This window comes from Eublepharis macularius, chromosome 12 (assembly GCF_028583425.1).
Source record: "Eublepharis macularius isolate TG4126 chromosome 12, MPM_Emac_v1.0, whole genome shotgun sequence".
NCBI classification, from domain to species: Eukaryota; Metazoa; Chordata; class Lepidosauria; order Squamata; family Eublepharidae; genus Eublepharis; species Eublepharis macularius.
Window position 1 is genome coordinate 49,012,972 of NC_072801.1, and position 27,616 is coordinate 49,040,587.

General features: G+C 43.1%; 1 protein-coding gene across 1 annotated transcript in view; it reads left to right on the plus strand.

Annotated features, from left to right (window-relative positions):
* The first annotated feature begins 2,410 nt into the window (after positions 1-2,410).
* The window catches only part of LOC129339120 (fibronectin-like), a 39,736-nt gene continuing 14,530 nt past the window's right edge, over positions 2,411-27,616 (plus strand). Inside the window, exons 1-9 of the mRNA XM_054993725.1 lie at positions 2,411-2,561; positions 11,497-11,646; positions 13,591-13,746; positions 14,231-14,377; positions 15,366-15,530; positions 16,622-16,783; positions 19,538-19,684; positions 20,266-20,376; positions 21,023-21,184. Of these exons, the coding sequence (XP_054849700.1) occupies positions 2,411-2,561; positions 11,497-11,646; positions 13,591-13,746; positions 14,231-14,377; positions 15,366-15,530; positions 16,622-16,783; positions 19,538-19,684; positions 20,266-20,376; positions 21,023-21,184 (1,351 nt within the window). The remainder of the gene's footprint in view (positions 2,562-11,496; positions 11,647-13,590; positions 13,747-14,230; positions 14,378-15,365; positions 15,531-16,621; positions 16,784-19,537; positions 19,685-20,265; positions 20,377-21,022; positions 21,185-27,616) is intronic.

The following is a 27,616-nucleotide window of genomic DNA, read 5'->3' on the forward strand; positions in this document are numbered from 1 at the left end:
GAGAGAAGCGGCGACGGCGGGCCGGGGATGCCGGCCGAGGAGACAGCCGCGTCCCTCCAAGCCTCTCTCTGCAGTGAGCCAGTGCTGCGCTGCCGGGGGGCGAGGATGCGCTGCGCTGCGAGGCGCCCTCTCCACTGTGGGCACTCTGGCTCAGGCGCTCGCCACGCAGAGGCCCAGCTCGCGGGGCGCCTGCCCCTGCGAGGTCGCCCATCAGCGCGGCGGTCCGCGGGAGGGGAGGGGGCGCAGCCTTCCCCCCTTGGGGTAAACGGCCCTCTGGCCACCAAGCCGGCTTGACCCCGCAGGCGCTGCCGCTCCAGTCTTGGAGAGGGGGGAAGGGGGAGCGGACGGCTGGGTGGTGTCTCGGCACGCTCCACTCGCACAGACATGCAACCCGCACCTTTCAAACCAGCCTTTCAAACTGCACCTTTCAAACCACCTTTCAAACCAGCCTCTTCATCCAAAGTGACTGACCGGCCTGAACCCGCCCAAAGCTTGGCTTTGTGAAACTTCAGTAAAATTCGAGCACTGAACTGTCCTGCATAGGAAATGCCCACGAAAGCTTCCCGCATGCTTCAAAATGTCCAAAAAAGAAACGGAAGAGCCATCAGTGCTGTCAGTGGGGGAAAGAGAGGCATCATTATCTTCAATGATGTTTCTTTATAACACAAGATCGAAATAACGGAAAAGTGAGCTCAAAAAAATTTTTAAAAAATGGGCGGGGAAAAAAGGTCCCGCCCAAAAAAGCAGTTTTCGAGCGGCCGTGTGACCGGAGGGACATGCAAGAAAGATGGATTGGAAGCAGGAATGTGAACGAAGAGGGAAAAATCGCGGATTGGAGGCAATTTTTAAAAAATGGGCGGGGAAAAAAGGTCCCGCCCAAAAAAGCAGTTTTCGAGCGGCCGTGTGACCGGAGGGACGCGCGAGAAAGGCGAATTGGAAGCAGGGATGTGAACGAAGAGAAAAAAATCACGGATTGGAGGCAAACGGAAGATATCCGATAAACATGCGGGTAATGGGTGAATGTGGATTCGACCGCTGTCTTTTATGCTTGCCCCAGGCTAACTGACATCTTTAAAATATATGTTCTTGCTTGTTTTTTTTTTTTTTGTAAATACTGCTATTTTAAGATTTTATAGGCTTCTGCCAGACACTGCCAGACATGATAGCTCTTTAGCAGCCCTTTAATAGAAGTTAGAATTGGGGAAACAGAAATCGAACTTAAATTGGACTATGTTCTGTTTTCATCACAGATCACTTCTTCAGATACCTGTGAGCTGTGACAAAAGCTCATGCCCTACCACAAGTTTTGTTAGTCTTGTAAGTGCTACTGGGCTCTTGCTCTTTTCTACTGCTACAGCCAGACTAACATGGCTTCCCATCTTGATCTATGTTCTGGTTTTGCACTCATATTTTTATCTTTCATTTCTTCTTGCTTCAGTGCTTAGTTCCTTTTCTAATGATAAGCAATTGCTGATCTCCAGACTTGGCAGAAACAAAAACAAGATAGCCCGCGATATACTGACTAAGATGTAATAAGACACAGTCAATAGAACAATAAAGCAAAGAAGACAATAAATCCTTTTGTGAAAACTATTCTAATATAGAAATGTATAGTTCTATGTCTGTCATATAAGGTCTCTGTACCCAAAGTGAGTAAATTCTTAAAGTGCTATTGCAAATTGGTGAAGGATATACATACTGGAAACACAGGATGCAAATAGTTAAGGTGCTAGTACTCAAAGAGTAATCATATTGCACATGGAAATTTTAAAGTGCATGACTAGCCGCATATAACAGAATTTGTCTACAGAGCATATCCAACAATCAAACATGAGTCCAACAATGAAGAAAGTCCAAAAAGCACTTGTATCACAATGGTATTAGAGGAAATAAGACTTGACATGAAGTTTCTTCATTAGGTGGCTGTGGAAAGTGTGTTGTTGTTACTTCTGTGTTCTTGCAACATGATTGCTGTTTGACTGTGACTCTTTGAAAAAGATTAATATTAATATTGAAACGGGCCAACGAGGATCTAGATATCCCATTAGAGTATTTATGAGATTCTTCATGATGCCACCTAGCTAACAAACAGTGATGCTAGCACCAAGTTGTCCATCCCTCACTTGTCGGCACACACCCCTATTTCAGGCTTCCAAAATGGTTGCCTCCCCAGAAGCACAAAATGGCCGCCCAAACCCACTCTGGGGCATACAGCTCCCAAAGATGCAAACTCTGTGGATGGGTGGGGCTGAGCGAGTCCCAGAGAACTGAGACTAGCCCAAGGTCACCCAGCTGGCCTCAAGTGGAGGAGTGGGGAATCAAACCCAGCTTTCCAGTGCAGAGTCTTGCACTCTTAACCCTCACAACAGTTAGAACCAGCAGCCAGAGGCAAATGGGCGGGGTACAAGTTATGGCCCCTGAGAAGGATGCCTGCAGTTGCAGCCGATTGCCGCCGAGCCCTGCCACCTCTGCCGATTGCCGCCAAGGTTTTCTGCTGCCTGGTCCAGCCACCACCGCAGCCGTCTGCCACCGCCCCAGTGCTCGGGAGAGTGGAAAGGCACGTCTTTCCCCTCCGAGCATTGAACAAAACTGAAGCTGGGTGTGCGGAGCCGCCTCAAGAGGCATCCAGAAAAGCCCTGGATGCCCGGGAAAGCTGCTCTGTCTTCCCTCCTTCCAGGAGGGCAATGTACGGCTCCCTCTGTGAGCAGCTAAAGCTTCCTGGAGGCATGGCTGAATTTTTTCTTTTGGCATCCTTCTAAAAACAAAATAATGCTTCTACATAACTCATTTTGCAGAACATCCTGCCTTATCTTTGTGGTTAATCGGTAGCATTGAACTACTAAAATTGCTGTTAATGTTGAGTTGGGGGGATTTTATTTATCTAAAACATGTCTCTCATCTCCTCAGATGCAAGATGGCTAATGATTATGCCCCCTGTTTACTTGTCTGAGATAGATAATTCCCTGGCTCAGCCCTAATTTCCAAAATAATTGAGGAGTGGAGAAAAAATGGCCTCCGCATAGTAATAGTCAAGGAATTTCCCCTCGTCTTTATGGTAAAGCCAGCAAAAACTAGAGGTGACAGCTTAGCATGGCACTTGGAAGTGAGATCACATCCTCCCCCAAACTCTGAGAACCCTATGAACAACACAGCAACCAGGTTGTGAGGATACAAATTATAAACAGTTCTATTAAAAAGATTAAAACACAGATTAAAATACACAACCTACAAATTAAAAAATATCTCAGAATTTAAAACGCACATTTTTTTAAAAAAAACCCCTCAGGATTAACAGAGACCTAGGATTAGACCAAGCACAGCCAAAGTTGCTGAAACTCTACACCAAATGCTCTCTGAAATTGACTGCTTTACATAAAAACATAGAGCTGGAATGATCACAAAGGACATCTAGTCCAACCCCCTGCACAATGAAGGAAACGCAAAGCTACCCCCCACCCCAATTTCCCCAGGTACCCATGCTCTATGCCTAGAGGAAGACAAAAAGCCTCCAGGATCCCTTGCCAGTCTGGCCTGGGGAAAATTCCTTCTTGACCCCAAAATAGCAAGTAACATTATCCTGGGCATATTAAAAAAGTCATGAGAGCCAAGCCCTGGCTCATTCCTACCTGCTTCCCTCTCACAATCTGCAGAAATTCATACATGCCTTTCCAAATATGGCAAGTCCACAACCATTTTTTGTAAACCATTCTAAAGCACTGGACCGATCTCAGGAAAGCCTGGATGTAAAAGCCAGTCCATGTCAGAAATATAATTTTGAATTTAACTTTTCCCAGTTCAAATCCAACTATACTTTTTACCAGATGATTTAAACTCACACACTGTGTTTCTCATGGAAACATTAGAAATGCTAGGCAAGTTCATACGAACCAAAAAGAAGCCTAATTTTACAATACTGTGCATTGATTTTCATTCATTCCCCTTATACATATACCTCTTATTCACATTTTTCCGGGGGCATTTTTGAGTCAACAGTGCTTATAGTGGTTAGTGTCAACCTAGGCTCTGGGATGCTTGGGTTCAAATCCCCATTCCGCTGTGAGATTCACTGAGTGACCTCAGACTATAACAACTGTATGTGAAACAGGATGCTGGACTAGATGGACCACTGCCTCATTCTTGAAGTGCCTTCCTCTCCAAGCCCCCAAACTAGGGTGCACTTTCTGCTCCAAGCCTCCCACCCCTAGACACCATTGATCAGCCCTTAGCTTGGAGCTGAAAGCAAGTGAAATGCATTTTCCTCTTCAAATCACCCTACCCGCTGATGGAGACGGTTTAGAGTAGAAATTGTCTGTGGCTCTTCTGCCTCAGTCTACCTCTGGCTAGTTTGCTACTGCGATCTTGCAATGTAGTGTTGTAAGATCTTGTTTGCCATTTTTAGAGAGCCAGTTTGGTGTAGAGGTTAAGAGTCCTGGGACTCTAATTGGGAGAACCAGGTTTGATTCCCCACTCCTCTTGAAGCCAGCTGGGTGACCTTGGGTCAGTCACAGTTCTCTCGGCTCTCTCTCAGCCCCACTCACCTCACAGGGTGATTGGTGTGGTGATAATAATCACATACTTTATAAACCGCTTTGTGTGGGTGTTAAGTTGTTTTGAAGGGTGGTATATATATTTCATGTTATTATTTATTATTATAGAGTTCCAGTTTCCTGGCGTTTTAACCCCTCCTCTTAATTTTTGTTTTTTTTCTGCAAACCTAGGTGTTCCCCCAGGTTTGTAAATGTAGCTCCCCTTTCTGTACTTGGCACCACTGTACAGATTTTTTGATCTATACTTACAGGCTAAGATCAGAATTAGATATGTAGTTCTGGCAAATTGAAGATATCACAGGTCTGTAGATGTGGGAGGAAGTGGATAAAGGGACTGTATAAAAAGTATGAGATGTGCATTCCTTATACATGAGTTCCTCAGAAGAGATGGCCTCCACTATGTCATTCCTCATGTCCATTTGGGCTCTCTTACCATTGCTTACAAGTACAACTGATGTAGGTAAGGACCACTGCTTGGTATAATTTCTGCTTTGACTTATGTGGTCTTTCCATTGATGTCTGCTGTAAATGAATCTCATACAGCTGGCCATAGCTTTTATGAACTATTGTGTATGATTTATTCTCTGAGGAAAAGGGCAGTTTAGAATAACAACTTTATTAGACCCTCACTGGAATGTATTACTTTAATCCAAATAAATGGATGGAATTTTTGACAAAACATTAGCACTCTTTCCAGATATTCTCTCCTTATCCTGTAATTACTGTGTGTGTATCACATATTAGCCAGTGTGGTATAGTGGTGAGAGTGCTTGACTGGGGGATGCCTGTGTTCAAATCCTCACTCACCAATGAAGCTCACTGGATGACCTGATTCAGTCGTATTCCCTTAGCCTAATCTATTGGCAGAGTTGTAAGACAGAAGAAAGAAGAAGAATATATGCTTCTGTGTGAGCTTCTGGGATTAAGGATGGGATAACAGTTTGATTGACATTCATAAAAATATCCAGCGTAGGTGCTCAAAGAACTTTTGCAAACAGAATTAGCGTGCATGGCTTCATTTCAATCAGAATGCATAGATCTTAGGCAAGGGATTCAGAGTCTGTCTACACAAGACATCTTGCACGAGTAGGATCAAGTGAATGATCTTACACTTGTTTTCCCATTGTGGATACACATGCACTGCTAGGGAGACAGAGTACACTTGAATATAAGACCACACAGAAAGTTAGTCACTTGCATGTCCCCGGGTAAGATGTCTTGTGTAGAGATACTGCAGATACTAAAAATGTTTACTATCATGGGTTTCTCCAGCAGAAGATCTGCAAATTAAAGTAACTTCATTAAGATAAGAGATCTTTAAGAAATAATGCTCAGCACTTTCATAAAACTTTTCAGACTTTCTTGAAGGGTAAGCCATGACAATAAAAGTGGTTCGAAACTGATTTATGTTTCTAGATAGATACTGAACTTGCCTACAATGTACACATAAACATTTTTCACGCATTTCCCCCCAGGAACTGTAGTTCTGCATGGAGCTGATGGATCTTCAGCAGAGATCTGTCATCTCTCTAATCAAACTTTAACTCCTAGGATTGTTTTATGAAAGTTATACCAGTTATGCCATAAAAATTCGACTGAAGTATGCAATGGAGTTGAATTGTCAGCAGCTGAAACCTAAGACCTGTTGTGGCACTTTGGGGACTGACTTAGGTTCTTTGGAGACAAGATCTTAGATAGTTATACTAGGAGCTCTTCACACTTGACTTGTTCCTGATTTTCTTAGCAGTTGATCCCCAAACACTGGAATCAGTATAGGTATGATTCTTCTGCACGTCTGCCCTCTCTTTGCATTTTTATAGTTGTGGAGTCAGTTTATTTTGTTCTGTGTGTGCCTTAAATGATGAGGATTTTCAAGTGAGAGTGCTGGCGTCATTGGTATCATCAGTGACATCACAGCACTTGCCCTTTTTTATTTCTTGCACATGCTTATATCAATAATTTTTAAAAAAGAAAATGAACACACCGGGAAGTCTTTGCATGGGGAAACTCCTGTCACCATACTTTTGTTCTCTCTCTCAGTCTCCCTTCCGTGTGCCTTGCCATTTATTTACAATAAAACAAGCTACCCCAATTGCACCAGGGATGGAAGTGCTGATGGGAAACTGTGGTGCGCCACGACTCACGACTATGACAAGAATCCTAAACGGAAGTACTGTAATGACACTGGTGAGATGCATTGATTTATTTACTGGAATTTTTTTATTACCCATGATTGATTGATTAATTTTAATATTTATATCCTTCTTCTCAAAGAGATCCAAAGGCAACTCAGACGAAGGAAAATAAATACAGTATAAATAAACCAAACAAACAAAGCAAAAAATTGTTTTATGATGGTTGGGATGATTTGACAGAAATTTCTTCAAGGGCACCAGCTGCAAGCCATAAGCCTTTTGATGCCTTTTGATTTTTGCCTCTAACCACAGCCAAGCTTTCTATTACTTGCAAGGAGAGGAAGACAAACTTAGCCCAGATGGAATTAAGCTGTTGCTAGCAAGCTGCAAGAAGAATCCTTCTCACTCCCCCCTCTCCCAACAGTGTAATGTAGGTCTGTAAGGAGCCCACATCCCAAGGTGGTACTGTAGCTGAGAGGTAAAACATCTGCTTTGCATGTAGCGCTTTCTCGGTTCAATCCCTTGTATTTACAGTTTAAAAGATCAGGACAATGACAAAAAGCTCCATCTAAGAGCTAAGCTCTTGTGCACATGAAGGGAAATACAATGTCAGCTGGAAGCTGAGTTTCAAAAGAGATCAGAAGGCTTTGTCAGTTTCCCCTCTCTACAGAGCCTGGGGCATAGCTCCTCAGAGGGTTTGTTAATTTCCTCTTTGCCTCCTAGAAGGAGAGGTGAAACTGACTGAGCCTTAGGGAGTTAATTGTCCTGAATTCAGAAGAAAACCCCAAAAGGGTTTTTTTTTGCACAACGCAGCAAAAATCTCCTGTGCAAAAAAGGCCTAATCATAAAACATTGGATTCCAAGGGCCCCAACACAAGTGAAGAATAAGTTGTGTCTTATTTTGTCCATAAAACGGGGGCTGATGCAGTCTCAGTTGGCCTTAGGGTCATGCAGGGAAAAGGGGAGGGGGGAAGGCGTTCCTTCAGCCTGCACTCGGTTTCACCCACTCTGCAATTAGCAATTTGAAGGAGAAATAATATGTCATTTAAAAGCAAGTTTTCCCCATTTAAAATACTAATAGGGAGTCTGGTTCTGAATAGCAAAACAGGGTGAAGGTTCAAGGGTTAAGTTCCCTTTCTGCATGGCCCCAAGGCAAATCATGGCTGCCCAAGCCTGAAAGATGCATTTCCTAGAGGGAATGGGATACATGATCTTCATGTCAGCTGTTTGGGCCCTAAGGCTGCATGGAAACAAAACTTTAGCACTGGGGTTGTGGAGCATTTTTTTCTTCAGGGTGAACACAATTCCAGAAGAACAGCCATGTTAGTCTGCTAACAAAAAGGAGTTGTGTTATAATTAACCTGTTAGTCTTTTTAATATACTGTGTGCATTCTCTAGAAATGCACACACACAATTTAGGGCTTCTTCTATTTTCTGTCTCCTGAGTTCTGAAGCTCAAGCCTGACTTCCCCCTGCATTTCCAAAGCATCCAATGTTCATTCTGGTCCTTGAATCAGCTGCTGCTTCAGTAACCTCTCTCTCCGCTTCTTCTATGCTTCACACATTCAATTATACACCCCCTACCTTTTTAAAAAGAATCATGTTTCAAAATGAGTTGAGGAGGTTAGTGATGCTCCTGTTTCCAGTCAATTGATGCTGAGTATAGTAGGCTTGCCCCGTAAATTCACAGAATCAGTTCCTGTTGGGCTTGACTGGGGAAAGAAAATTGTGTGTCTAAATGCTCATGGAGTACATATTTTCACATTTGTCTTAACAGCAAAACATCTATGTTTGTGCAATCACAAGTGCTTTTCCTCTTATTCCAAGAAGGGAAGAGCTAACGGGAAGCTGTGGTACACTGTGACTGCTAACTATGTGATTATTAAGCACTCCTTTGCCTCCTATCTTTCAAAATCATTTTTTAAAAGTTACAAATCTTCCCGAAAGACTGAGAAAATGGGTTTGTGATGGCACAGGAACAGAAAATCAGCAGTCTCTTACAACCAGCCTGTGTTGAAAACTGACATAATTTGATTTCACTGTTATTTAATTAACTTCCCTTATACCCTGCCTTTCTTCTCAATTGGGACCCAAAGAGGTTTTCATCATTCTCTTCTTCTCCCTTTAATCCTCACAGCAACCCTGTGAGGTTGATTAGGCTAAGAATGTGTCCTGGCCTAAGATCACCCAGTGAGCACCCACAGCAGAGTAGCGTCTTCCAGATCCTAGTCTGAGGGCCAAGCTACACATGACGAATGACACTTGAATGGCAAGTGGATTGAGTGGAAGGCAAGTGAACAGGGAGAAATACACTTGCTGTTCAAGTGTCATTCGTCATGTGTAGCTTGGCCCTGAGAGCCAAGCTACAACTGACTTTTTTCACGTGAAGAACAATTGATTGTTTTAGCTAGTTTTTCTGGGAACTGAAGTCCCAGTGTCCTTCCCCTCTCTGTTAGAATCGCTGCCTGAAGAGCCAGAGAAAGCCGGCGGCAGCAGCAGCGTTTGCAAATCATTCCTCCAGTCACAAGCCTGTTCTCAACAATCTTTGGGGGTGGGCAGCTGCAGCTTTCTCCCTGGGCATCTTGCTCCTGGGGAGGTGCTCTGGAGAAAGCTGACATGTCAGTGAAGCAGAGCAGGACGCCCAGGGAGAAAGTTGCAGCTGCCCGCCCTCAAAGATCGTTGAGAGCAGGCTTGTGACTGAAGGAACGATTTGCAAAAGCTGCTGCTGCCGCTGGCTTTCTCTGGCTCTTCAGGCAGCAATTCTAACAGAGAGGAGAAGGACACTGGGACTTCAGTTCCCAGGAAAACTTGTGAAAACGATCAAGTGTTCTTCACGTGAAAAAAGTCACTTGTAGCTTGGCTCGGAGTTGACCCTCTTAACTGCTACACCACACCAGCTCTCTCTCTGCATCATATGATCAGAACAAGGCACTAACCAACCTGTCTCTGAAGCAGGACAGGGGGAATAAACACTGTTTATTCATTGCATTTGCTTTCCTATTTCATGAGAGGGAAAGGGAATAGACGTGAAGGATGTGCTCCACTCAGGCCTATCTGAGAGCACTTTGGCATGTACTTACATACCAAAGAACAATGGACACTTGTGGATGCATAAGAACGGCAGAGGTAGAAACTGATCTCTCATTCTTTCCCTTTCTCTGGTTCCCCTTTCCATATCTCTAACAGGAAGTTTTGCCTTCAAATTGATAATCTCGTCTCACCAACACGTGCTTGCAGAGATACACAGAGAAAGGTGTTTCTGTTAGAAAGCCAGCATAGGGGAAGTGGTAAAGATGAAATCATTAAAAGGATTGGAATCAATCAGAGAGATCTTTCACTGCTGGTCTGTGGTGACCCCTCCCCACTTCCACAGCAGTGAGAAGTTTTAGGATAATGCTTTACCCTGGTTGGTTCCCTTTGGAGGAGAGAATGCTGGAGACTGGTGGTGTTTTTGTAGCATTCGCTTTCTGTACAAAAATGCAAGCAGAGCACAGTGGTGATAAAGAGGATCTTCTATGGGGCAGCAGATCTGCTAATCCACATCAAATGCCCAAAGTGAGAGAGATCCCACACTCTCAAAGAGATTCAGCCAACTGCTCTTTGAGTGATTCCATACACGTTGGATAATGCGCTTCCAATTCTCTTTATAGATCATTTGGAACGGATTTTTCCGTGTGTGGAACAAAAAATCCACCTCAAACAATTGATAAAGTGCATTGAAAGTGCATTATCCAACATGTGCAGAATTAGCCTTTCTTTGCTCATGCACATATGTGCCTTCTTTCCTCAGCTGTGATAGGGTTGCACTCTCCAAGCTCTAATGGACAGATGGCAGAGCTATCATTTCTTAACAATTATAGCACCTAGGGTCTCCAACTTCCAGGTGGGGCCTGACATGCTCCCGGAATTACAAATGATCTCCGGGCTAGAGAGATCAGTTCCCCTGAGAAAAATGGCTGCTTCAGAGAGTAGGCTGGGCTGTATTGGCATTATACAGTGCTGAGGGCATTATACCCCTCCCCACACCCCACTGTCCCCAGGGTTCACATCCAAATCTCCAGGAATTTCCCAGTGCAAAGTTGAAAACCCTAATAGCACCTGTTGTGGGACCTACCATTCTGAGCCTACTGTTTTGAGCCATTAACTTAACAAAGGAGTGGGCTGCTAGCAACCACAGTAACGCTGACATATATGATAATAGGTGATGTTTATCTAAATACTAAGAGTTAATATTTTATCAGTTTTTCTACTCTGATTCATGCAATGTGAGTTAGGGAGGAGCTGTGGCTTAGTAGCAGAGCATTTGCTTGGCATGTTGACAGTTCCAAGTTCAATCTCTGACATCTCCATTAAAAAAGAACTTGGTAGTAGATGATATGAAACTTAAGACCTTGGACAGCCACTGCTAGACTGAGTAGACAATACTGACCTTGATGGACCAATAATCTGATTCAGTATAAGATAGCTTCATGTGTTTATGTGTTTGATGTCCATTCTCCCTACAGCTCCTATCCACTGTGTCTTTTGTCCATGCTGGTCCTGTGATACCTAGCATGTGCTTTTGGATATTCAAAAAGGGCCCCTCCTCCCACTTTTGCCAGCATAAGAGCTGATATGATCCAACACTAAATCCTTCTTCCAATCTAGAAATACAACACCTGGCACATTTAAAGTAATTGATATGTAGCAATGGGGGGGGGGAATCAGGAACCACGGAACTCCTAAGAGTACAGGAGAATGCATTTAACATCAAATACCCTTCCAAATGTTTGCACCAAAGGGTATATGCAGCCTTTCCTTCTGTTTGCTTCTAGATTATTGGCGACCTTGTGTATTCCCCTTCATCTACAAGAACCGGATATTCTACACCTGCACCACTGAAGATACTCAATCTGGAAAGTTCTGGTGCTCAGCAACGGGAGACTATGATAACGATGGGGAATGGAGCTACTGTGCTGATACCAGTAAGACAATGGAGGGGATGTGCATAGTTTGGCCAACTAAAGTGTTGCATTATTGTGTATGCCAGGGAGAGTAAGGTATCGTTTGGTTCATGACTGGTTTTTAAATAGAAATTGGGAATAAGGACTGTAGAGAAAAGTATATAAAGAGATGGAAAGGGAAGAGCTTAGTGGTAGAGCACAATGGCCTAGCACAACTAATATGCCATTTCAGTCCCTGGCATTTGAAGCTGAACAAGCTCAAATAGCAATCCTTAGAAACTCCATGGAGATGTAGGCCTAGTCAAGAGTAGACACTATTGGCCTAGATATACCAGTGGTCCGCTAGTACTTAGTAACATAATAATAATATTCGATTTATATACCACCCTTCAGGACAACTTAATGCCCACTCAGAGCAGTTTACAAAGTATGTTATTATCTCCACAACAATCACCCTGTGAGGTGGGTGGGGCTGAGAGAGCTGTGACTGACCCAAGGCCTCCCAGATGGCTTCAAGTGGAAGAGAGGGGAATCAAACCCGGTTCTCCAGATTAGAGTCCCGCTGCTCTTAACCACTACACCAAACTGGCTCTTAGCACATGCCTCTGTCCATATGAGATGAACATATCCTGTACTTGTGTGAGATCTATTTTAGGCATTTATACATTGCTTTGGTCTCCATAGGGTGCCAAAAAAGGATTTTAAAAAAGCAGAAAATATAATTTTAACAAATATTCCAAGTGAAAATAAACATATTCCATATGCAACATTCAGGGTTGTTTCTAAACCTGCTGGGCAGTTGACTCATGGCCACAGCTATGAGCCATAGGCTAAGAGCTCTTACCTTTGGCTCATGCTTCTGACCACACCCAGACTTTCATAGCTGTAAAGAGGAAGAGAAACAAACTCAGTGGGATGCTTTGTATCAGGCAGAGATGTCTCTGAACTTTCTTTCCCAGATAGCTAGAAATTCTCTTTTTTGAATAGAAAATGAGTACCCTGTTATGGAAATGGAAAAGTCTGTCTTCTGAAGACTACAGATCACACACACACACTGCCTGCTGGCATAGGCCAATCCAAACAGTTCACACCAGAATACTGTGAAGTGTTGACATTGGGGCAAAAATCCTAACTAGTTTAGAAAAAAAGAGACATGATAGAGGTACCTACATTATGCATGGTATCTATCATGTCTCTAAGCAAAGAAATGATAGAGGTACATACATTATGCATAGTATGGAAAAATTGCCTAGGTAGAACTTTTCACCCTCTTCCAAAATACTTAAACTCAAGACATCCAATAAGGCTGATGCACAACAGATTCAGGACAGGAAAAAGAAGTACTTCTGTACACAATGCATAATTAAATTATGGAATTCCCTTCCAAAGATGGAGTGATATCTACCAGATGACTTTAAAAAGGGATTAGACAAATTCATGGAGGATAGATCTTTCCATGGCTGTTTGCCATGAAGGTTAAATGGAACTTCCCTGTTTGGAGACAGCGTATCTCCTTCTGAACACCAGTTGCTGGAAGACAGCAGCAGGGGAAGGCTTTGGTGTCTGTGCCCTCAGCTACTCAGTGGGGTATCTAGTCAACTACTGGGGAGTGTGATGCTGGACTAGATAGACCATTGGTCTAATTCAGAAGGGTTCTTACGTTCCTTGAAAGGTACAACCCACCTCCACCTACCCCATTCAGTCTTTCTTGGATAAATGTTACTGACAATACAAACATATGCCATTCTGTCTCTTCTCCCCAATTGTGATAGTCTTTAATGCCCTATAGGACAGAAGAGGTTTCACACTTAATTACTAGCCAAGGTGGACTCTGCTTAGCTTCTGAGATCTGACAGTAACGGGCTTGCTTGGGCTATCCAGGTCAGGGCAAAGACAGGATTAGGAAAGCACAATTTGTTATGAAGAACTCATTTCTTTCCCTCTTTTCCTACTACCCCCTTCTAGGACAACATGCAAATAAAAGAGGGCCTTGTATTTTCCCTTTCACCTATGAAGGCAACTCCTATACATCTTGTACGACCAAAGGGGATACCACTGGGAAGCTCTGGTGTTCTCTCAGCCAGAACTATAAGTCAAATTGGACATACTGTGATCCCTCAGGTATGGAAAAGAATAAAAAAAATTGGAGATTAAACCTGTTTGAGCTTTACTGATTACTTCAAGAAGGTTATTGATAGGGAAAGACCAGGTGGCTAGGGCAAGATTATTTTGTGTGATTGACTTTGGTTACCAGGTTTAGAATTCTAGATTACCAGCCCAGCATCACTCCAGGAAGTGTTAATAAGACAAGATGCATCCAAAAATTAGAAGCCATGTTTCCCAATTTCATAATAATTTCAGCAAATGTGGGTTTGATTATTTCAGCACCTATGCCACAATACGTCTTTCTCTTCTACCAGAAAAAGTATCTGTCACACTTGGGTAACAATATGGGTATTGGTGACCCCAATTTGTTTGGCTAAGGGTTTCTACTAGAACAAAATTGCATCTGGACCTTCATTCTTCCCACGCCTTACTACAACTTTTCCACAATTCTATTACATTTTTTCAATACTTGTACACCCTTCCTTGTGATTTCTCTTAGAACTCCGCCCGTGCCACTTTTCCTTTATTTTCAAGGGGAAATCCTATTCTTCATGCACAAAAGAAGGAGCTCCTGATGGGCAACTATGGTGCGCCACCACAGCCAACTATGACAAGGACAAAAAATGGAAGGCATGTTCTCTTCAAGGTAAGAGATCTGGTGGTGTCAAGAATCTGCTTGCAAATGCCACATCTGGGCACTGGAGACACATCTTCTGAAATAGTTGACACATGAAGAAGCCTTATACTGAATCAAACCATTGCTCTACCAAGTTCAGTAAGGTGTACCCTGATGGGCAGTAGCTCTCAATGGTGTCAGGGCAAGGTCTTTAGCTCTCCTGATCCTTTTAACCTGGAGATGCTGAGGATTGAACTTGGGACTATCTGCATGCAAACCAAATGTTCTGTCAATGAACTATAAACTTCTGTCCTCCCTTCAGACAGTCCTGTCTTCATTAGAATGGACGCAAGCAAAGCTTTTCTGTTGCCCATCTAGCATCCATGCAGATACCCCAGTCAGAATGGATGATCTTATTTATCATGAAAATGGGCTATCCTGTCACACACATATCTACTGAATCATTCTTTACTGTCACTGTTCTTTCTGCCACTTGCTTCTCAAGAACATAAAGCCAAACATTGAGGCACCAGAAGAACTATCAGGCTGATAAACTTTCCACTCATTCCTAAATGTGAGAAACAATGCAGGACATATTTGGAATATTGACTGTGCTTTGGGATAGGCCTTTATATTTAGTAAATTTCTAAATGTGTTTAAATTAAAGACACAAACAGACATCACAACATCATGCATTATGCATGTAGCTGTGCTGCCTGACAATTTTGTGAGCACATATGATGATGTCTAAATTTAAAAAGTTGTAAATAAAGACTGTGATAGACATTCTTGAAGAAAACGTGGCTGAGAAACACACACATTTATCTCCAGCATCATCAAAACTTGGTTATGGAGTATGGCCTGGGCTTAAAGAAAAAACACTAATTTGTTTGATTAGTGTTGCAAGAACAATTCTTCCTTTGTCCTCATCTAGTCCAGGAAGCCCAAGATTTTAACTTCTCTTTCTTTTTCAACAAATTTCAGCTAAATTATGTATTCCCCCCCCCCATCACTGTAGAGTATGAAGGGAACTCCAGAGGACAGGCCTGTGTCTTCCCTTTTATCTACAAGAACCGGACATTCTACACTTGCACCAATGAAAGTGATGAGAATGGGAGATTCTGGTGTGCAACCACAGGGAACCATGATAAGGATAAGAAGTGGAGCTACTGTGCTGATACAAGTATGATGACTCGGGCTTCTGTTTCAGCAGGCAATGCTCAAAGGTCAGGCATAGGGCTGCCAGTGGGGGTGGGGGATCTTCTGTTCCCAGGCTCCACCCCACACTGATACTCATCTGGCCGGCAGAGGGAAATAGCCCGGGGAATGGGCCCAGGAGACAAAAAACCCTTCTGGGCCAGCATGCAGAGGCTAGCACCCACCAGGCATGATGATGTCACTTCCAGAACATCTTAACCAGTAAGTGCCAGGTCCCCCTCACAGGGTACTTGGCAATTCTATAATGGAAGTAGGAAAAAAAGTACCAAAAGACTAAATCATGTATCACTTAACTCATAATAGAAGAAATGGCCATTTCACAGAGAAGGAAGCTTTTAAATTTCTCTAAAGATTGAATTCTGTTCTCCATTGCTTGTGAATATCCAGCCCTTAAGATGGGCTATGCAGAGTGAAATTGCTCTAGCAAAAACTCTATGCAGTGAACATACAGAGCCCTTATTCTTCCCTCCTTTTTTTCTTCATGTGTTGGATATCAGGGATGGCCAAGTGGTGGCCTACAGGTCTCATCTTACTGTGGCCTGGTTGTTTACTGAGGCTTCCAAAGGATAATGTAATTGGGGTACATGTCTAGAAAAGTCAATTCCAGTTTTCAGTTGTGATTAAATGATCCTTTGATGTAGCTATTAGCTCTCTACTTGCAAAAATACAGTGTGAACCACCGATTGTGGCTGACCCCACCCACCATATTGTGCCACTTTTTTTTTTTGCTGGCACTGGAACAACCCAAACGATCCATCAAGGATGGATGGATTTCTGTCTCTATGCTTGTTTCAATATTCTGCATCCAACCTCTGCTCTTGGACTTCAAAGCCGTTTCTCATTTGTGGCAACCAATTCAGTAAGCATGGACACCAGCACCTCCTGTTAAGGAGCAACACCTCCCATGCCATTTTTATTTTTAAGCTGAAATGTAGATGAAGATTTTCTGGTGCAACGCCAATTTAAACAGTCACCTTACACTCATGGTTTCTGTGACAGTACTGAAGAAGCATGATCATTACAAGAGATGTTCCTCCCTTTCCTTCTCTCTTACAGGACTCGATAAAGCTCCAAAGGGGCCATGTGTCTTCCCATTTATCTACAATCGCAGGTCCTATTCATCTTGTGCAACAGATGGATCACAGAATGGAACACTCTGGTGTTCTCTCACTAGGAATCATGATGTGATCCCTAAGAGGGCAAACTGTAATCCATCAGGTAAGAGAAAACAAGACAACAAGGACAGATAAAGTGTACTTTAGGAATGGTATGGCCAACTATCCTGAGCAGTGTTGGTGGTGGTGGAGATTTTTCTCTATCTGCATTCAAGTATGTCGGTGTCATTGGTTTTCTTAGGGTCAAGCAAAAGGTGCAGGTTTTTAAAGAGTTGGGTCTGGGTTCTCCAAACCCAACTTGAGTTCCCTGCAGGTACACAGAGGTTTGGGGGAATAGCTGTGAAAAAAACAAAGGAGAGCGCAAACGGCCTCAGAGTGCCTCCAGGTGGGGAGGAAGTGGGGGGGGGTCCTCCATCCTGTTCAAACTGCTTTCCTTTGTCAAAATGGCACGGAGAGGATTCCCTATTTTTTCTGCTCTATGTAGAGTATTCTGTCCACGTGGGACAGTAAAACTGGGGGGAGGGGGACTCCTCCCATGCCATTTTGACAGGGGGGAAATGGCTTGAAGGGGGCAGGAGCCCCTCTTCCCCCCACAGAGGTATTCTGAGGCTGTTTGGGCTCTCCTTTTTTTTTTAACAGCCATTTACTTTTTCACCGCTATATGGCGGTGGAAACCTGGAGAGGGAAGGCGTGAGATTAATGAGAACAAAAAATCATGCTGCAGGCTGAACCATGGGCACTTACTGCCAGTGCTATAAGTTTAGCATTGTCTTCAGAATAGCTTTTCTACTATCTATGATTACTGCAGACTGCAGAGAGGCAGGGAACATACAAGAGCTTTTTTTTGCTGCAGCAGCTCTTCCCATCCTTTCCTTGTCCTAGGCCTAATGTTAGTTGGATTAGTGCCCCAATTAGGGTTGCCAGGCCCATGCCTGAAGCTCCAGGAAACTTTTGGGGGTGGGGCATGGGAGAACCAACATCACATAATGTGCCATGTCATTTCTGGGTTAAAATCTGGAAGTGATGTCACCATGTTGAATGATGCTTTAAGAATTTCACCAATCACTATGTTTTAAATTTTTTAAAATGGATTTTCACCCAGGATTGATGTCACATATTGAGCAATGTCTTTCTTCCACGTTCCACCCCCACAGCTTAATTGACTATGGTCAGGGGACAGGTGGTAGGGCCAGAAGGTTGCCCAATATAAATAGTCAAGTGGTGAAACTTGCCCCAATCCACTGATTATTACTTACCCAGCAATAGATTGCCTAGAACAGGCATCCCTAACATTCTTGAGCCTGTGGGCATTTTTGGCATTTTGAGAACTGAGAGTGGGCATCACCCCAAAATGGCTGCCATGTAGGGCAATATAAAATGGACACCGTAGGGTGTTAGGGCCAATCACAAAATGCTGGGAGGGTGTAAACTAAGCATTCTTCTATGATAGAGAAGACATGTCTTAATGTTGCAACGCTAGTTTTATATGCAGAAGCATCTCTGGTTAAAAGGATCAGGTAGCAGATGATATAAAATACTTCTAACTCAGTCTTCAGAGTGCTGCTGTCTTTGATAGACCATTGGTCTGACGTAGTCCAGGACACTCAATGTGTTCAAAGTGGAAAACATGGTTTCTTGAGAAGGTGCTTCCTGCAGTCTTAAAGGTGATTCTTCCTGGGTTCTTCAGAAGGACCTTCCAGCATCAAGGAGGTGGAAGAAAGCCAGTGCTGGCTCTGCTTTGGGAGAGAGACATATTGTCAAAGAAACAAAGGGGTGCCAGGAAACCCATTGGTGGATATATATCGGGGGATCATTGGCCTTTAGGCACCTGAATGGGCAGATTCTGTGTATTTTCCTACTGTGGAGGAAGCTGCCAATGGCTTAGAAGCTGCAATCAGTTTAAAGGGAATCTGAGTGCCAAAAGTTTGAAAACAATGTAAAAGTTTTAAAAACATAATACACATAAATGGACATGAACGTGCAATGTAGTGGGGGAAATAGCTGAAGTTAAACTCAGGAGACTTGAATCTGATACTTTAATGATGGAATCAGAAGTACTCATATTAGGCAGTCAATCCAATTAACATTGCCAGCGTGAGATCGGGAAGGAGGGAACTTATGGGGAGCACAATTGTCATCCCCAATGCGACTTCTGGCCTGGCCCAGCTGAACCATGGTGGACAGTCAGACCCCACTATAATACAAACACCTCAAATCCTGGAGCCATACAGCTTCTGTGAAGAAGCTCGCTCAAGGCTAAAATCTTAGTTATGGAACAAAATGAGAGAATGTTTACAATTTGAAAGGAACTTCCTTGCTTACTGTGCGATCAAGCTGACCGGCATTCCTAATCTCAGCAGTGAGGGAGAAAGAAAAATGCCACTGAGGCAAGTTTGCCTCCTGCATGGGTGTTCAGCTTGAATAATGCTCACGTAGGATTTTAGGAGAGGGGTCCCCAGAAAAAAATCCCTTAACACAGGCCCGCCAGCATATGCAAGCAAGGCCTCTAATTCTTCTCCTTGCTATAGGAGGGCTTTTGTTGAATAACAGCTATTTATTGGTGGAGCTTCTATCACAAACAAGGCTCCTGAAGTCTGCATTGTCATTGGTTGTTTAGTGCCAGCAGCAGCCAATCATAACAGCACAATAAAGACCAATAATTAGGCTGTAAGTAAGTTACAATAACTAGAACAAGGGCTTCTAGTTAGGTGATTCTTATTGGGTGTTAAAGCTGGGGCGTGGTTTGGGGGGGGGTTGAAGTTGTGTATAAATATTTGCAGCTTGCAAGCAAGCAAGCAAACAAACAAACAAACAGCTTTTATTAATTTCTTCCTCCTAATATTTGTTTCCTTCCCAGAACCTTTTCCTTGCAGTTTCCCCTTCACTTTCGAAGGAAAATCATATAATGCATGCACCACGGAGGGATCTGCTGATGAGAAACTTTGGTGTTCCACCACTGATAACTATGACGAGGATGGTAAATGGAGGGTGTGTTCTGTTCAAGGTAAGAGATGTCTCACTCTTAAGGATTGTAAACTATTACTTCTAAAGTATTCTGTTATACCAACACATTTTACCTCAGTAATTTCATATCCTGACTGCCTATATTCCATCCCTGCCTGTTCAATAAAATTATTTTTTCTTTTGAGAGTTATTTATCCTCCAGTGCCATTTCATAGAAGGAAGAAGAAGGCTCCTACTTTTCCCATATCAAGATCTGGGCTGGGCAAAAAAGCCAAAAATATAGCTGCTAATCAGAGTGGGACATAAGGAACTTTGCAACCACAACTATACAACTTTAAAATCACTAACAGAGATATGCTACTTGGGGCTGCTCAGCCATAGCAAGCAAACTTGGATTTTAGCAGGAAAATCTGCCTCAGTGTGGGGGATAGGGGAGTCTGTTATTATAACCCCTCAAAAGTAAAACTGTTCGTTTGCAAGGATACCTCCGGAGGTCTCCAGAGCTTTCAACTCTTTTTGACCACTTAACTAAAGTATATCCTTCTCATGTTGTCATCATCTGAGCAGAGTATGGAGGGAACTCCTATGCCCAAGCCTGTGTCTTTCCCTTCATCCACAAAGGACTCACACTGTACACCTGCATCAATGAAGATAAAGATAACGAAAGGTTCTGGTGCGCCACTACAGAGAACTTTGACAGGGACAAGAAGTGGAGTTATTGTGCTGACACAAGTAAGATCCTAGAGACTGCCACATAGTCAGTGCTCATATGTCAACCAGGACAAGGGGTATGGGATTGGATCCTATGTATGTTTGTGTAAAATCAGTCTCATCAGAACACAGATATGGAAAAGCAGTCCCATGTGGAATTTTATTTTTAAAAAACCTCTGCACCTCTAATTGCCAGATATTTAGCTGTCTAACCACCTATGACTTTGCTAGACCCCTGAATCTAGCTAAATGTCAGATACAGGCAGTGTCCTATTTTACTTTACCTTAAAGGAATCACTTTTCTGCTTTGTGTGGTGTTTGATTTTTTTAAAAACGAATGCATCAGAACTTCTGAGGCAAAACATTTCCTCTTCCTTTCATTTGAGATACGTTGGGAGAGAGTGAGATTCATTTAGAAAGACCTCAGCCGCTGGATCCATTCTGGAAAGGCCCCAGAAACTTCTGGAAGATGCTATTCTGCCTTGGATTCTGATGGGAGCAGAATTCTCATCCCTATATTGGCTGTTAATGTCTTAAGGGAGAGTAGACAGAATAGCGGGAAATACATGTTTTAAAACTGAACGCTGCAGGAAATACTCGATGAAAGAGATTACTTTCTCTCTTAATCTTGTTTTGTCTCATTCTCTTTTCTCCCTTGCCCATCCAGGACTAGCTGCAAATGCTCACAGACTGTGTATGTTCCCTTTTGTCTACAATGGAAAGTTCTACTCATCATGTACATCTCATGGGACCTCTTCTGGGAAGCTCTGGTGCTCTCTGACTAGCAACTATGATGAAGACTTCAAGTGGGACTACTGTGATTCATCAGGTAAGAAAAAACAGGAAGTGGCAGCTTTGTCTGAGCTTTAAGGAGTATTTTGAAGATATGCACAGTGAAGGAGGACAGGAGGCTGTGTGAGTTTTTCATGTGATTGAGTAGAAGAGTTCATTTCTTCAAGTTGATCTATCACCCAGTTTTACAGTCCTGTTCTGTTCTGTCTCACTCTCTTGTTATTTCTCTGGGTTCTGAAAGATCATTTTTGATTTGATGACATTTCCTAAAGACTTATTTTAGGTTGTTGTGTGGAAAGATGCTTTAATGTCTGCTGGCTCAACTCACATTCTGTTAGCTGATGGTGAGCAGATAGACTGTGTGAATAGTCTTCTTCGATATAACATCCTGCATTCGGAAGATATAACATCGATATAACATCCTGCATTCCAAATGCTTGGAAATCCACAGTATTTCATCCATCTGCTTTCACACATAAACCAATGGGAGTCCATCCCCACCCACAGAACTATTGTCACTGTGTACTTTTTCGCAATTAGATGTTTTAAAAAAAGATTGACTAAGTCACTCAGTCAATAAATAAACTTTTAAAAAAAAGTCTTACTGTTTGGTGTTCATCTAAGTCTATGGTTAATTACATTATTTTGCTCAGGCACGTTTTTGCATAGTTTTATGGGAGTCACAGGGCCAAGCTACACATGACGAATGACACTTGAATGGCAAGTGGATTGAGTGGAGGGCAAGTGAACAGGGAGAAATACACTTGCTGTTCAAGTGCCATTCGTCATGTGTAGCTTGGCCCACAGTTTCTTTCCTTGTGTCTTTTAATCGTAAGTCCATGTTGTTGACATTATTATGATCAAGCATGTTTTTGCACAGCCTTATGTGAGTCATAGTTCCCTTCATTGTGTCTTTTAATTACTTGACCCAACTATCCATGACCCTGGGGGGAGAATTAATTTCACCTGCTACACAGATGCAAAAGCAGCTGCACGGAAACAATACACCAACACAGCTTCTTCAGAGCCACAAAACTGGTTTGGTCAAATCAGTCGGTGGTGAGGCAGAGTGCTCTGAGGCTTGGCTCACAAATAATCGCCGCTGTCCAAAAAGGTATGAACATCTGCTGCACACATTCATGGCTAAGTTCACAGCATCTCTAGTGGTGGCAAAAATAACACACTATACCGGGCTACCATAAATCCATCAACAGGATCAAATTACATACGATGGTTGGTCACTTATATTTTGAAACTTGGGTCTGCTCCTCAACCTTGTCCAAGGATGGGGTAGAGTTTAAAACACCAGTGGGGGAGAAGCACAGGTAAGTGGTACAATGCTGTGATGTAGGCCCAGATGTATACGGTTAAGTTGGATCACACATATGGGCATGTTGGAAAGGTGAAGTGACCCACTCAACTCTGAAAAAAGCTGTTCTACACGTGGTACCAGACTACACTCTTTCATGATAGCTATTGTATTGATCTAGAGTTTATACTGGAGGTCGTTACCCTCATCTTGGTTTCAAAAGGTTATGGCTGCATAATCCATTATACTGCTGTTATATTTATGCAAGAAAATAAGGTCCCATCGTAGGATCCAAAGCACCAGTTATCAACAGGGCTGATATTACTTTCTTTTTGTTGGTCATGGTCACGTTTCCAAAGGAGCTGATGGAGTTGAAAACTTCACCTGAAGCATAGCAGGAAGTTTACAGCTGATAGCAACTGATGTTTCTGGAGTAGACTGTGGATGCTCTCCTTTAAGGGCCCAATGGTGTTGGCATGATGTTGATTTAAAAGGCTCCTTATTTTGGGATTTTTCAGCAGACCTTGAGAATAAACCATAGTACTTCCTCAATTCTCTTTGCTTAGTTGCCTGCAGAAATGCGTAAATTTTTATTGTTTCCACCACAGAGTTGCTGAAGGGTGCTTTAAAGACATCATTTAGAATTCAGGAAAGTTACAAAATGGAACATTCATATAAATACTTGTTGGTCCTTTTCACATTTAAACACTCCACTAAAATAGATTACTTATGTTTTTCAATTCCATTTGAGCTGAATATTCTGAGCCCACTGGATACACTGAGATATAAAGGTAAGCATCTACTTTTGCAAGATTTATGCATAATGTGCAGAACAGGCTACTTGGCTCCTTAAATCCTTTGTATCACAGGATTTAGTCAATGACTATCAATCATATACAAGTGTACCATTTCTCTCCTTTTCCAGGTGAACAAAGTCAAGAAAGCAATGACATCAGATGTCTCTGCTCCCATTTACGATCATTTCCAAAGAGAGGAGTGGTTTTCTTGAAATCCCAAAACATTTGGATTGTGAACATCATTTTGAGCACGTTCAAAATATAAAAGACAGGACAACTTTTACAGTCAAAATGTTTGCCCAGAAGGCTTTCCATTACAGTTGCTATTAAGGTGTCCTAATAGCAAGGGGGATGGTTAGGAAGATGATTTTGTAGCTGAATGAGATCTGGGCTAAGCTTCTATTTTCCCTCTTTTTCCAGTATTTCTGGGCATAGAATCATAGAGTTGGAAGGGGCCATACAGACATTCTACTCCAACCCCCTGCCCAGTGCAGGATCAGCCTAAAGCATCTCTGACAAGTATTCATCCAGCCTCTTCTTGAAAACTGCCAGTGAAGGGGAGCTCACCACCTCCCTAGGCAGCTGATTCCACTTTTGAACTACTCTGACCGTGAAAAAGTTTTTCCTAATATCCAGCTGGTACCTTTGTGCATGTAATTTAAGCCCATTGCTTTGGGTCCTACCCTCTGCTGCCAACTGGAACAGCTCCTTGCCCTCCTCCAAATGACAGTCTTTCAAATATTTAAAGAGAGAAATCATGTCCCCCCTCAACCTCCTCTTCTCCAAACTAAACATTCCCAAGGCCCTCAGCCTTTCCTCATAGGGCTCAGACCCCTGATCATTCTCACCACTCTCCTCTGCACCCTCTCAATTTTGTCCACATCCTTTTTGAAGTGAGGCCTCCAGACCTGCACACAATACTCCAGGTGTGGCCTGACCAAGGCAGTATAGAGAGGGGCTATGACCTCCTGCGATTTCAACGCTATGGCCCCTTTGATACAACCCAAGATTGAATTAGCCTTTTTTGCCACCACATCACACTGACTGCTCATATTTAGTTTACAGTCCACTCTTACCCCAAGATCCCTTTCACATATACTACTGCCCAGAAATGTATCCCCCATCCAGAATTTGTGCTTCCCATTTTTGTGGCCCAGATGCACTTGTCTTTGTTGAATTGTGCACTTGTCTTTGTTGAATTGCATCCTATTCACAGCTGCCCATTTCTCCAGAGTATTCAGGTCTTGTTGAATTTTAATTCTATCTTCTTGGGTGTTTGCTACTCCTCCCAATTTGGTATCATCAGCAAATTTAATGAGCAGCCCTTCCACTCCTTCATCCAGATCATTGATAAAAATATTGAAAAGGACCGGGCCAAAAACCGAGCCCTGCGGCACCCCACTAGACACCTCTGTCCAATCTGATGAAACGGCGTTGACCACCACTCTTTGGGTGCGGTCCTCCAACCAGTTCCCTATCCACCGAACTGTCCTATAGTCCAGAGGCATGGCTAGAGGTGTGTAACAGTATGCTCCACCCCTTGTCCTTGTCATTGGAGAAGGGCTCCTTAGAAAAGGGAGACTCCACAAGGGAACTAGCCACTATGGCTCAGATTCCTTATTTCTACCCACTCCCCAGAATTTTCGGGAGAAGACCCTTTGCCATCGCTGTCACAACTGCTTGCCATCCAAAATCCAAAGCCTTGGGGAGATCAGGGGCCCTCTTCCACCATAAGACTCTCCATAGTCTCCTCCAGGATCTCAGAAGTAAAGGAGGTAGAGAACCCGGATGAAGCTATTGAGTGGCTACACATGATACATCACCACCAGTAGAAATATAATTAATTAATTTTATCCCACTTTTTTTCACAGCAACCTTCTGATTGTTGTCGGGCCAACAGAATGATTGGCCAGCTCTTGGAGGAATTCATTTCTGGCAGCGCAAGGCCTTTCCCCCTCTTGTTGCACACAGGACGAGGTTGAGACTCCTTCAGTAGGATTGCAGAACCAACTCTGGCTACAGGAAGGTGAGCAGTTAACATTTTCCTTCAGCTGACTTCTAGACTTTGCTGGTTCAACAGATCCCCAATCTGCCTTGTGAACAGCCCATCAACAATCTTGATCAGACAATGAGGCTTGGTCATAGCCTGGCCTGATCTTGGCTGCCTGTCAGAGACCTGTATCTGCACTCCCAGTGAACCAGATACTGACTGGAACAAGGTGTGAGCCCCAGGGTCCTTGGCTGTTGGCCTCCAGTTTATTTCCTGTAGGCGTGACTGAGTGGGACCATTCAGTCTAGGAGTAGCTTGGGATCTGGATGCATTATACTCTCTCTTTTTTTCAGTTTGTTTATGTATATTATTTTTTATAAGCTGCTTTCAACCCCACTGAAGAGAAAAGTGGGGTAAAAATATTCAAACAAATAAAGATGGTCTTTGGGGGCATGGCATTGACAAAGAACAGCCTACTGTTTATTATCTAGTCTTGTATATAGTACCATAAGGAGTTAATTGTGAGACAGTTGTTTTGAAATAACGAATTAAATTCATCCCCACTGAAACAGAGGTTCCTTTGAATGTTCTGCTTTCAAAATTGAGTGATTAGAGAGGCAAACCTAATGGCATTAATACCATTAAAACTTGTAGGGTAATCAGGTTTGTCTTTCTAATCACTCAATTTTGAAAATGGCAGATTCAAGAAAATGTTGTCTGCAGATTAAATGAGACAGTATATGATTATTTTTTTGATGTCATGTTATTTTCTGATGTGGTCTTAAGGCACCTGACAGAATCATCTTAGTATCTTGTTGTTTGTTATGGCACTGGCTCCAGCAACAAAGCTAACAGTGAACTTTGAGCTTTGATCCTCTCACACTTTGGGAGACATGAGACATGAGTTGTTTTTGTTTTCTCTTGCTGTTCAGAATTCAAGTCTCAGGAAGGTGGTGCATCTGGTCTTTTGATTGGCTGATTTAAAGCAATAGGAATAGATTTCTTGAAGTATGAATAATCTGAACAATGGGAACCTGGGGGGGAGGGAGGGGGAGAGAGAACACATTCCAAAACACGATGCTTGTTCTGTGTAGAGATGGGCATGAAATGGGAAAAAAATAAAATGAGAGTTTCACGTTTCGTCCACAAATCAAGAAACATGAACTTCCACAAAATTGACCCGTTCCATGAAACAATTCATTAGTTTTGTGATTCGTCAGAACCTGGGGCACTTCAACAGCCCCCTTCATACTCAGAGATGCCAGACTCACAGGAAGACTTCAGCAGGCTCTCCTCCAGCCACCCTCCAAGTAGCTCTCTTCAGCTCTCTTTGCTGACTTTTCCCTCCCGTCCTCCTGGCCTCCTGCTTTCTGCCACTGCTGGAAGAAAAGTTAAGCGGAGTGAAGCTACTTGGGTTTTCCTCTCTTCAGGTTCTCTTTGCTGATTTTTCCTTCCTGTACTCCCATCCTCCTGCTGCTCTGACATGCCCTCCCACCATCTCCAAGTTCTCAAAGGAAAAGCCGACTAGAACAGATCAGCTCAGGATCCACACCAGGGAGCTTGGGGGCAGGGGTGGGGGGTGGGACAGCATGTCAGAGCAGCAGGAGGATGGGAGGTAGAGAGTCAGGGAAGGGTTCCTGAAGCTGGCAAGCATCAAACAGTGGCAGAAGGAACTGCTGAGGCTTCCGCCACTGCCGCTACTCCACCATCCTGTTCTTAAAAATGGAGAAAGGAAACAGAGAGAGGAAGGCATCTCCGACAACAGTTTCCAGGTAAACTTGCGTAGACCTGCATTGCTCAGCTCTCAGGTTGGCAGGGAGAGCTGCCTATCAAGGTTATGTGAGCTAACGTTGGGATTTCCACGGGAACAAAAGGTCTGCAGACATTCCACTCCTATATTGCCTAGGGAATCAATAGATTGGCACCAGCCTGTCTGGCATCACGAAGCATTCATGAATTGAATTGAATTGGCCCCCAAAGTTGTGGATTTTGTGAAAAATGCAGCCCCACGAAACACATTTTCACGATACATGAATTGCCTTTTATTAGGGTGGCATCAGAAATAGCCTTTTCAATTCTCCTTGAGAAATTTGAACAAATAATTTTGCACTGGGGCAAATTTCAAAGAATTATGACTGAAGGTACTAGGCATAAGTGCACCTGGTAAGTTAACCAAACAAATAAAAGGAAAACTTGTAAGATTGGCTAGTCATGTTTTCAAATCACATAGAAGGGAAATGGGATCGAGCATATTGGCCCCACCACTACTCAGGAATGGGTGAGTTACTGGCGCATATTAGTATACACTCTAGAACATTACCAAAGCTTAATGTCAAATATTTATTTATTTTATTGTATTTATATTCCGCCCTC